Here is an 11,951-nt window from a genome sequence, read left to right on the forward strand (position 1 = left end):
TCACTGAATTAATATTATATTTGGGTTTGATACAGATTATCATAAATTAGAGATAAAATGCACATTGAGTACAAATTTAACTTCAGAATGATCCCTTCCCAGACCCGACCCGGTTGAAGATCGGGTCGGGTCCGAGTCGGGTTCGGGTCCGAATCGGGTCCATTTTGTTTGTGCTTTTGGGAAAGAATTTTGGGCAAATCTAATTTGGCCATATCATAACTATGAGGTGCTGGGTGACCCATGACTTGAAAGACTTGCAATTGACCTCCAGTCAGAACAGATGACCCGTGACGAACCAAGTTCGTCCGTCTACAAGCCAAATTTCATATCACATTATTTTTATCTATATGACTAATTGGACGGAACTTGGTGTCTCCCTGCTCCCATCTTAGGAGGGCAAAGAAAATCCCAGCGCCCCAGCCGTCTCCCCCTTCCGGATTCAAGACCTCTTCTTCCGCCCGTGATGCAGCACCATCTCCACGATCTGCCCAGCATCCCTCGCTGCAATCAAGCAATGCATGATCCCAGCCTGTGAAGCAGCCAAGACCCCATCCCGTACTCATCTTCCGCTTCATCAATGCCTCCTCCCAGTGTCCGCCCACACCGTCCGCATCTCCAGTGGTCCCGCGGTGGCCTCCAACGTTCCCATAATCAAGCCTCCCACGATCACTCCATCATCTTCAGCCTCTCTCCCGTCGATCTCGCGGCATCTTCCCAGCAATCTCTCAGCGGCCATCGTCCCACGCCCGCCCCAGCATCACGCGTCCGTGAATGGCGTCCAACCGCGTCCGCATGCCAACCTCCAGCCCGAAATCCAGCCACGGATTGACGCCCTCCGCCCTCTCCAAGCCGTGATCCGTGTCCCAGCAATCGGATCCCTCAAGACCAGCCATCCGTGATCAGCACCCATCCCCCGCATCCGAGCTCCATGGATCGTGCCGCAATCAAGCCTCCGAGTCCACCCCCTTTCGGCATCCCAAGCATCCTCACTTAACCTATAAATAGGATGGCCATCGGAAGAAGAAGAGGGAGAGGGGAGCTCTCGGTGCAGGTTGAAGGCTCTGTTTGTTTGTAAGAGAGAAAAAAAAAGAAACAGAGCCATGCTTTGTTTCGGGTTGAGAAGAAAGCATATTTTATTAGGGAAGAGAAGAAAGGAGTTGTTTTGTTTTGTTTTTTTTTCTTTCTTTGTTTTTATGTCTTGTTTTGTAGAAAGGAGGAAGCATTAAGTTTCCAATCCTCATTTTATTTTTGTAATTGTCCTTTTATGCAATCCATTATTGTCATTTTCTTTTATGCAATCCATGTCCTAAGTTTTTAATTTAATTTATGTAATTTATTTTATATGTTCTAAAAATCTTAGTTTTAAGATAATTTTGAAATTAATCTTTGTTGTTCGATTGGCGATTTTAATTTATATTCTGTCTTTAGAAATCAACTCCTACTCCGCATTAGAATTCAATTGCAAGTTGTCTTTCTTCCCTTTGTCTATTTTTAAATAAAAAAATATTTTCTAGTAGACTAGAGAATCATTCAACATCCCCGACGTAATGTTTTTTTTTTATCATTCAAAAATCGATTTTGAATCTGAGTGAACGTTTTTTTTATTTTTAAGCAACTCCACTTGCCTCCCTGTGGATCGACCTCTTACAACCGCTATTCTTCAAGTAGAAAAGGTAAGAGTAAAATTAATTTAAATTTTGTTTATCGGTTCTTACAACGATCTGTTTAGCATATTTTTAGATAAACAGGAATCGGACAACACCTTCTTTACATGTGAGCCATGGAATTTTCAAAAAGCAAGGATGATGTATGGCTCAAAGTAATGGATGTAGAGATTAGACCTTTCTAAGAGAAAAGATATCATCAAACTCAAATGGATCGACAAAACAAAATAAAAGAAAGATGGCTCCATCGAGAAGCAAAAAGCTCGCTTGACTGCAAAAAGATATACGTAGCAACGAGGCATAAATGTTACCGAGACATTTGCACTCGTGGTTCACATGAAGACAGTCAGGACTGTTCTTGCATTAGCAGCTCATATGGAATTACCAATCTACTGGCTTGACATAAAATTGGTATTTTTAAATGGAAAACTTGAAAAAGTAGTCTATGTTCAACAACCAGACGGCTATGTTATAAAAGAAAAGGAGAACAAAGTCTATCGATTTCAAAAGGCACTATATGGCTTAAAGCAAGCATCTCGTGCATGAAACAACAAAAGGATGAAAGGTATGCAAGATTTCTTGATTGTTAGTCTATATGTGGATGATCTTATTTACACTGGCACAAATACCATCATGGTAGAAGGATTTTAAAAGGAAATGATGATGGAGTATGAAATGACCGGCCTTGTTTTCATGAGATATTTGGGGCCTGGCCGCCCATATAGATCCCTGATCGACTTTGGTAAATAGATCATGAACTATCCTAAAAAGCACGCAATATGTCAACTCCCCCCGATCCTTACCATGTAACGCTAGACTTCATCATCGTCAAGCCCTATTAAGCTATTTGTATCCAAACTTGACTCTTATTTTATGATTTAATTAGTTGGTTTACACATATCAGATAAACCTAGGATGTTGGATGCCGCTACCTATCTAGCCTTGTCATTACTTCACTTAGCTTTTGTTGAGCATCTGTAGGCCCCATAATTGATAATTCATAATCTATTGCCTTTACCCTAACTGGACACCTATTTCTAGATTTGACAAATAGGATTATATTGTTATGACCGGACTACTGGGCACTGCTTCTCGACCAGCTTTGTCCTTATTTTCATGCAAATCTCTTTTCTTTTTCAACCTTGATTTTTTCATGGATGTGTAGTCGTCTAGATAAGAAGCTAACAAAGATTTTATGCTCTAGTCTCTAAATCGAGGTAAAACCTTAACCCTTTATTTATTTTAATTTGAAATTTAAGAAAGGATAGGAAAAAATTAGATTAACTCAAATATTAGAACTCCAAAATTAGAAAATTAATATCGCTGGTGGTTGATCAAAGATAAGTTGGTTATATATTAATGCTAAATTAACTAGACATATTAGTTGAGCATTTGGACTGGTAACCCTATAGCTGAATTGGCTTATTTAGCTGAATTTTGAGGTTTCAAGAAAAAAGGAGGTAAGCAACCTAACATTTCTTAGTCTTTTCTATTTACAATTGCTAATGCTTCTAGTATTTTCTATTCATTGCTTGCACTTTTGATAAGTGGGACAAGCATATTATCCTTACTATTCTAGCTATTTTGTTATTGAAAATAGAACAAAAATGTTGTATATATTTTGAAACTTTTGAAAATAAGTTATATTGGACATGCGACCTATTTTTAGTAATGAATTTAAAAATTTTACTAGGTAATTTATTGATTTGTATGTCTATATATTCTCAATATGACTATAATTTGGCCCCACTAATGGAGAGAAAATATTGGCTCAATCAACTTGTAATCTGAGAAATTAATTTCAACATCGAGCAATCTACGATTAAAATAGCGGTACCTATTATTTGATATCTGTTATCTAGCACCTAGTGCACCTTATACCTATTATATTTGTTATTCAATATCTAACCCATGCCCCTAGGTTATGTAACCATAGCTTAATATTGAGTTTGTTAATAGTTTATGAAAAGTAAATTTTTAAAAAACATTCATTGAGATTTGATGAAAACAAGTTTTCTTGCCCAGTCAATATTATGTTTATAAATTGCTATTTCAGTTTATCATTCACTTGGCATGCTTAAATCCTCTTTGGAGTGTTATGTTACTTGCTGAGCTGTTAGCTCTCATCATCTTGTTGTTTTTTCTAGAGTCATAAGATGCTTAATAAGGGATAGTTGGAAAAGATCATCGAATGTTGGAATGGTTAGTTAGCTTATTGCTAATACCAGATGAACAATTGAAGTATGTAGTTGAGAAGTTTTACTATTTGATAATGGTGGATTATTTAGTTTGATTATTATGGCTACTATATGTTTGATTTAAATATCTAATGTTATTGAAATTTGTTGCATGTTCTCTAGGGCCATGCTCTTGGGATCATGCAGCCATGTCACATGGCCGATCTGGGTAATAAGTTCTAGGCATGATAGAAAACTCTGACAAAAGGCTCTAAAAAATAAAGGAACAAGGTTAGAAGAAAAAGACGATAGTTGGTTCTTCCCTCCACCTATTATCAAAGGCATTTCCTCTCATGTTCTAGGTCTGGCATGGCTACAAGAAGAGGGAAGAGAGAAGTAAAATAAATTAGAACTTTGAAGAATGTGAAATAGAAAAGTTTTATCATCACTTCAAAAAGATGGTAATTGAATATGATATAAGAAGTCTAACAATTTTATCAGATTGCTCTTATTAAATTTCTTAGAAATAGACAGACATGCGGATAAAGAGAGAAGAGAGATAGAGAGAGAAAGAGAGAGAGAGTGCAAGGGAGGGAGTAAAGCTCCGAAGGCTTCACTAGTCTCCTTTCTAACGACAAACCCCACCAAACTGCCATGATAAAGAGACTACAACCTCTTGTTATGAAAAGGGCTTCTACTTCCAATTGGTCAAAAACATCAAAATAGAATATGGAAGAGGGGTCACTAATAAAATTCTGGCAAATGCAACCAAATCTGCTTTGTAAAAGCACAAAGAAGCAAAATGTGTTCAACTGAATTAGCCTTGGAATTACACATAATATAATAATCCAAGTTATCCTAGTTCCTCTTGATCAGCTAATGAGAGGTGAGAATTCTATCTCTTAAAAACCACCAAGTAAAAACTTTAATCTTCTCCGGGGCATAAACTTTCCATACCTCTTTAAGAGCCAGTGAAGAAACACCTCTTGAGTTAAAAAGGAAATCATCGGAGGACTTTATAGAGAAATTGCTAGATTTGAATAATCATTATTTTTGCTGCAATATTCATCAGAAACAAAAGGCTTATGATAATAATGACTGCCCATAGGTTGGTTGTCTTAACCAATGTTGTCCCCTTGTTTCTTCAGTGTCTCACTAAAACAGTTTTTAGTTAGTGATTCCATAAAATCATGTTGCTTTCTTGTTTGTAGATTATCACATCGAACGAGCTTTGCCCCTAAAAACAACAAAAAAGCTTGTTCAATGAAAATAATACCCTATTCTTTTCTAAAGTTGAAGTTTCATTGTATACTAGTGAATTGTGAGGGCCATCGGCTTATTTACGAATGTTGTATTTTTTGGCATTCAAGTCAAGCATGATCTATATGCACCATAGTTGATCCAATATGGGGATTTTGCGAAAATGGCTCCCTTTACTTTCCTTTTTCTTCCATGCAAGAATAGCTTGCTTTAAAAGTTTCATGCAAGAATGGATCAGTTGCAGCATGGCAGTCAAAGAAAAAGCTGGGTGTTAAGTTTCCCTTTAAAATTTTCAGATGCTTAAACTCTCATACCAAACATAAAACTTAGCTTAATGCTTAAGCAAAAATGGATTCATATAAATTTTATAGTGAATTTCCATGCATTTATATGAATTACATAATTTCAATATTGTTGTTGAGTGCTAGAAATATCCAAAAATTTAAAAACTAGGCCATTCCTTGAACAAAAATAAAGTGGACCACTTCTGTAAAATTCCATCCACCACCATGATTTATTAATGAGACAAAAGTGCCCAAAAATTAATAACGAGACCACTTTTGCCCGACAAAAAATAAATAAAAAGTGGTCCTAACATTCAAATATATAAATAAAATGGACCATTTGTACTAAATTCTAATCTATTAGCATGATTGGATATCAAAAAGAATATTCAAGCCTTTGGGTTCATCAAATTTGTCCATAAATGAGGTATTATTGTTTTTGTCATTTACTTAGTGGAGAGAGAGATAAAGTTGGTTGATATAATATAGGAAACATGAATGTGCTTACAAGGAAATAATTAATGGGGGACTGTTTTGGTAAATAAGCCTTTACTATATAGCTTTTTATAATAGTTATCTTCATTTCATCCTAAACAAATGCAAGTTGGAAGCAACAGAAGCCAGCTTCTCTAAATATAACAACAAATAAAAAAGAAAAGCAAGCAATAGTTTACATTTCTGGTACAACCTATAGTATATATCTAAAATGATCTATTCACTGAAATATCACATTTAAACTACGTAAAGGTTGGAGCCTAATCTAGTCCTTAATCATTTGTTTCCACAAGTAGGTCATGAACATCTTGATTCACAATCAACAGTATAAATCTCCAACTTGATCTATTTCCTCCTCAGAGTACGTCATAAACATCTTCATTCAACACAATCATTATAAGTACTGAAATAAAATCTGCAGCAGAACATTGGAACAAATTTCTGAAAATACTACTCAAGATTCTTTTTCTTTTTTCACTTGGTTGTAGAGATGGTGCATGCACTGCTTCAGTCTAATCATCATCAAAGTAGTCAAAAGAATTCTCAATCAGTACTCGCTCCATGTAGAAGTAGTTTATAAACCACACATCGACATGGCCAAAATTACTACTCTGCATAGAAGCTATCATTTTGAAAACTATTCCAATAATCTTTACCGATGCTTGTAAGGTGTTCCTTCGAATTACAGGTGACCATCATACATGGAATCATAACCACTGCTAATCCCAAGGAGACTCATGCTCAAGTAAGGTTATGGATCTTGCTGTAGTGAAGCAAAATAGGGGCATTTGGCAAGCTCACATGTGCAAGACTACTACAAAGTTATGGAATTAGAACAATTCTGCCCCTATTTTGAAGTATCCACCTGAGCTGCCAAAGGGCAAAGCATAAAACATAGAAAAAGAACTTCCCATAGAACAAATAATAATCTTCTAGACAATAACAGGATGCTTCACTTACTGCCTCACTGGAGTTTCTCCGCAGAACAGACTAAAACCTTTCAAACCAAATTAACCTTTGTCTAAGTTGATCAAACAAAACTGTATTTGCATCAAAAGATCAAATGCAGATATCGTTGCTTGAAATAAAGCGACTAAATAACATCATTTGTCTAAAGCATTAGCAATGCAGTTCTCTACCCTGTACTTCTGCAAGAATACCCCTTGAGGACATAAACTCCACTTACATCGACTATATCTAAGAAGAATCTTCATCATAGAATCACTTATCTGCCAATTAACTGATAAATTTTCATTTAAGTCAAGATAACACTTTGTAATAATTAAAAAAAACACACACAAGTTGTAGCTCCTGAAAAACTCAATACATAAAGAATAAGGTAAGCAAAAAAATAGGTGATTTGTATAGAATCTTCACCAAATGTGGCGATAAAGAAGGTGTGGTTAAGAATAAATATAGCATCAAAATTGACTGTTGGAATTGTTCAACTGTTAGTGGTTGATCTGATCAAGAACGTAATATTGAATAGGTTGTTTGGTTGTACTTTGTAAGCTAAGATGTTTTATTGAAAGTGTCAACAAATAGTTTAGATACAGAATTCTCGGAATCACCATCCCATCTGTATCCTCTGAAAAATGCTCATTTTGCTTTCAAGATTCTCATTCATCTCTAAAGAAACAGAAATAGATTTCTGTTGCCTTCTTTAGATCCCATCTTTTGTAAGTGTCTTAAGAAATATGACATTTACAGCATAGGGATTTCATGAACTTACTGACTTATAGCTGGATGCTGCTCCCGAGGTTAAAAGCTGGGTAATAGCAATAGTGAAACCATAAATCAGTTTTTAGGACACATCTCATACTAAATCAGTCTATTTTTTGCTAGGAAGTAATGCTCAGCCCTCAGGACCAATCTTTTAAGCATTAGGAACCAACTGCCGTACTATATGACTAGGAATATCAAATGAACTAAGCAGCTTGAGCTTACATCAAACTTAGCTTGAGAAAATCTTGAAGCCTTGATTAAAGGCTAAATAAATCAAGCATGAACCAGCAAAACAAGCATGGAATTAATTTCAAGCCAAGCCAAAAATTACCCCAGCTCAATCAAGCTTGGCTCAATAAGGCTTGGTGTGTTTATATTATATATACAAATAATTATATAGATAGTTGAACACTAGGTTAAGTCTTCATCATGTATTTTGCTTATTTCTTTGAAGCAATTATATCAAGCTTGATTCCAGCTTAAATTGATTTCAGCTAAATTTAGAATTATCAAGCTGATTATCAACCCCTATTTGTCTCACATTGAAATTAAGTTCAAATTGAGCATGAAATAAATGAGAAACAGAGCACAAATTAGCTCCTGCTTGATCATGGCCAAGCTCAATCAAGCTCCCTCAGTTGCAACCCTACCTATGAAAGTTTGACACATGGCTTTAATTTTTAATAGATGAAGCTTTTCTGCTTCATAACAAAAATAAAGACATTCGCTTTCCAGTCTTGTTATTTCTATTCTTTTTTGTACATATTATTTCTTTATTTCTTTATTTAACTATGACGTATTTTTTAAGTCAGGCAGCAATGTATCCATTAAAAATAAGCTGGTTTAACTCCTGTCAACAAGAGGAAGGCCACAAGCTACTTCAAGAAGACTTACATATTCATTTCTAAGCTGCTCCATGAATAAATATGAAAAGCGAAAGATCTAAGTTATCAATGTGGTCAGTCGCATTTCTTCAGCTTGAAAATATTAGAAGAGGATCAAGTAACTGGCATTTATGAATTGGGCAATTGTTGAGCACAAATTTTAATAGCTGCATGTCACTCAACACTACAAGTTTGTATAAAACACAAAAATGAAAAACAGATACTAAAAATGAGTTCGGACAAAGAATCCAATGCGAAGGACAGGATCCGATGCGCGAGTTCTAGACTAGCTAGCCACAGCTTACCATGCAAAACCAACACAAGTTTGAATGCATGAGTGAGATGCCAGGTCCATTCGAACAAAGAAGCACTTGTCTAGTCAGCCTTTAGTTCTTAGGATTGTAATGCTGCCCTTTCCCCCTTCAGTGTGAATTTTAGTTTTGACAACTACTGGCTTCCCAGAAAAAGCTGAAGTGGGATAAGAAAGAGAAGGTTCTTCATCATTCTTAAGCTTTGACAGTGATGTTGGTGTAGCATGAATTCTCTGATTTATGTCCTTTAGAGTCATGTCCCCATGAACTCCGCATGGTTTGATTAGGGTAAAAGGATAGGCGACAGAGGATGTCAACTTTGTTGGAGATTTAATGTGTGATTTCTTGCCTAGAAAAAACAATGAATTTAGAATGAGGAAAAAATTGTACGAAGAGAAACTGGTTGGAAACATAAATCTAGGATTCAAAATGACACCAGGTGGAGCATAGTAGAATCAATTACCAAACATACCTTTGAAAATTCTAAGAGTGGTGTGACCGGTAGTCTCTTGCACAACTTCAGTTTCCAACTCATGTGCTGTGTTGGTGAATTGAGGAAAAATTAACAATTTCATCATGTTTCATTATCATGTAATTGCCAGAACCATCATTAATAATATATATAATTGATAAGATATCGATTCTAACTCTATGCTCTTGATATCTCAACGACTAAACATATAGGAAGAGAGACTCCATCGTCCCAAAATAACTAAGATCTCTACTGACCTGAAAAACCAACTTGGCAATAGGAGGCAACGTGATCATTCCTACTGGAAAGCCTGCCATTGCCATTCACACTGGTAAATATAGTGTAATGGACAAAAAAAAAATATGTGAACTGGAGTTGGAAAAAGAACAAACATGTCATCAGTGTTGTAATGCATCTCAGTTTCATTAAGACAATCTGCAAGCCGCGTGTTGGATGAGTGATCCAAGCCTTCATTGCTAGAGACACACCGACCATCTAACATTTTATACTTAATTAGAACTCATGGGAAGATTTCCAGCAATGGACAGCCAAGCCCACTGAGAATTGACCAACCTGGAAAACATGAATTCAGCTGGGGAGTCCACTGCATGTTTTCTGACAAACCAACTCCTATCAGTGGCACATCCTCCTACACCGGAAACACATAAGCAAGAGAAGCAAACAGATGTTGTAGTTCACAATGGATCAGAAAGGAAAAAGGTAATGTACTCACTACTAGAAGATCTCCAACCTTAGAATTTACAGTAGTAAAGGTGATTTGCTCATTGCCCATGCTAGTGTCATTGCCATCAGAACTGAATTGCAACATACGCCGCCTTTTATGTTGTGAAGACTCTCCACATTCCTCCAAACCTTTGTTGGCATTATCTGAGCACAAATATCTTTAGTGTGTGAAATTTGAGTGTATCTCAACGGAGGCTGCCTAAGGTGAAAGATATTACCTCTTATACCCAAAACATCCAAACCAAACTCTCCACAGTCTCTTATTGGAGTTTGATTCCCCAGCATGCTCCAAATATCATCGTCAATTTGGTCAATGTTATCCCATAGGGGGTGAGCGACATCTGTGAATTCAAATAGACATAAGCATGATAAAATTCATCATGACAAGAGTTCATACACACTAAAATGTGCAACAAACCAAAATGGAATTCTTTTGGCAGGTGGTAATCTTCTTCTCGCCATTCGCACGTATCACTGCCACCCAACCAACAAAGCAATATAGTTAATTTCTATAGTCCTTGGCATTACAAATTATGAACCTAAATACACAAAAAACATGAAGAACAAGCCCCACAGACACGAGAGAGAGAGAGAGAGAGAGAGAGAGTAATAAAACTGATAATAATGTTCTAGTTGAATTATTCAGATGAGATCGATATGACCGATGTGCTGCAAAATTGATTTCTTTGATGCTAACAGAGGTAACATTTAACAGTGCCCACACTCATATTGAGTTTTTATGATCATGAAAGAAGACCCATAAAAAACTCGTTTAGAAAAATCATCGAATAAATTGATGATCCAATGTCTGCTTTCACTTCTTGCCATCACTCATTCCAGAACAAGAAAGGAAGTAAAAAGAAAAATGATAAAACTGGATAGATCGAACACAAAAAAGAATAAATTTACAACAAAAAAAAATGCAACAACCAAACCTTATGTCCAAATCATGCCATCTCTTCAGCATCATCTAGTATTTTGTCTCCCATAGGAATGCTTTTCAGGAGACAACTCCAAATTAATGCATTTCAAAGGGTTGATGGACTAGACATCAAAAGTTTTCAATTTCTTGTTCTATCTAAAAGCGTGATGAATAAATAAAAGGCTATAATAAAAGAAAATATTTCCGATAAAATTACTACCAATAATGATAAAATATAACAGAGTTTGAAGGAACAAAAACACTCACATGTTGCTGCTGCTGGTGCTGCTGCTGCTGTTATGAAATTCCATTGCCTCCCTCAGAAAGACCAAACCAAATCAACGACAAGAAGGAAAACAGAGAAAGAAAACTAGCCGTTAAAGGAGAGTCTCTCTCTTGCTCGCTTTCCCTGTGTGTTGTTTTGTATTTTTGTGTTGTGGTTTTCCAGATGGCGACCACACAAAGGAAAACATGCGATAAATAATAAACAATAAAGAAATGAGGTGGCAGAAGTGGGGCAAATAGCCGTTGGTTCGGGATATCGTGATATCTAACGTTAAATGAAATGTATTCAGTAATTTCCTTCTAAACATGTCTAATGAATCTTGCCATCTGCCATTTGCCACTCTTACATTGAGACCCAATATATTGATAATTGTTTATAGTGAAATATTATTGCAACTGGTTTGATTAATTCATGTAATACAACAATGATTTTTTTTTTTTTTGAGATGCCAGGTTAATTTTTAGATATATGTATAGAGGATCATTTTTTTTATCTCTAAGACCTATTCCAATTTTTTTCTCAAATTTGAAGGCAGCATGTTGTGAAAATTCGTGTGGGCGTATGTTTAGTCCTACGTCGGTTATGCATTGAGTAGATCTTAGGTACTTATATATGGCAAAAAAATCCAAATAATATCTTTCGACTAGCTTTTTTCTTTAGATAAAGTTACGGGTTGTGATAAATAGTATCAAAGCGGATTCTGCCCATGGCCTATATGGACTAAGGG

General features: G+C 36.0%; 1 protein-coding gene across 3 annotated transcripts; it reads right to left on the bottom strand.

Moving 5' to 3' along the window:
• Positions 1-8,592: 8,592 nt before the first annotated feature.
• LOC103697997 (protein XRI1-like) lies at positions 8,593-11,393 on the bottom strand. Of its 3 annotated transcripts, none has more exons than XM_039133813.1 (9): positions 11,206-11,393; positions 10,435-10,490; positions 10,235-10,357; positions 10,006-10,160; positions 9,846-9,921; positions 9,665-9,767; positions 9,530-9,582; positions 9,273-9,338; positions 8,593-9,149 (listed from the first exon to the last, which is right to left on the bottom strand). In XM_039133813.1, the coding sequence occupies exons 1-9, from the start codon at positions 11,247-11,249 to the stop codon at positions 8,869-8,871; spliced, it is 957 nt and encodes a 318-aa protein (XP_038989741.1). In that variant the 5' UTR covers positions 11,250-11,393; the 3' UTR covers positions 8,593-8,868. The 3 variants fall into 3 exon arrangements, with proteins under 3 accessions (XP_038989741.1, XP_026657250.2, XP_038989742.1); XM_026801449.2 differs by having other exon boundaries at positions 10,024-10,160; positions 11,206-11,391; XM_039133814.1 differs by lacking the exon at positions 11,206-11,393 and adding an exon at positions 10,952-11,104.
• Positions 11,394-11,951: the final 558 nt, after the last annotated feature.

This window comes from Phoenix dactylifera, chromosome 14 (genome assembly GCF_009389715.1).
Source record: "Phoenix dactylifera cultivar Barhee BC4 chromosome 14, palm_55x_up_171113_PBpolish2nd_filt_p, whole genome shotgun sequence".
NCBI lineage: Eukaryota > Viridiplantae > Streptophyta > Magnoliopsida > Arecales > Arecaceae > Phoenix > Phoenix dactylifera.

What these genes read in the sequence shown, in the direction of transcription:
- LOC103697997 (XM_039133813.1), bottom strand. Translation starts at nt 11,249, where the DNA reads ATGGAATTTCATAACAGCAGCAGCAGCACCAGCAGCAGCAACAT. An exon ending in GCTGAATTCATGTTTTCCAG is followed by an intron (nt 9,768 to 9,845) that starts GTTGGTCAATTC and finishes ATAAAATGTTAG; the next exon opens with ATGGTCGGTGTGTCTCTAGC. An exon ending in CATTACAACACTGATGACAT is followed by an intron (nt 9,583 to 9,664) that starts GTTTGTTCTTTT and finishes TGGCAATGGCAG; the next exon opens with GCTTTCCAGTAGGAATGATC.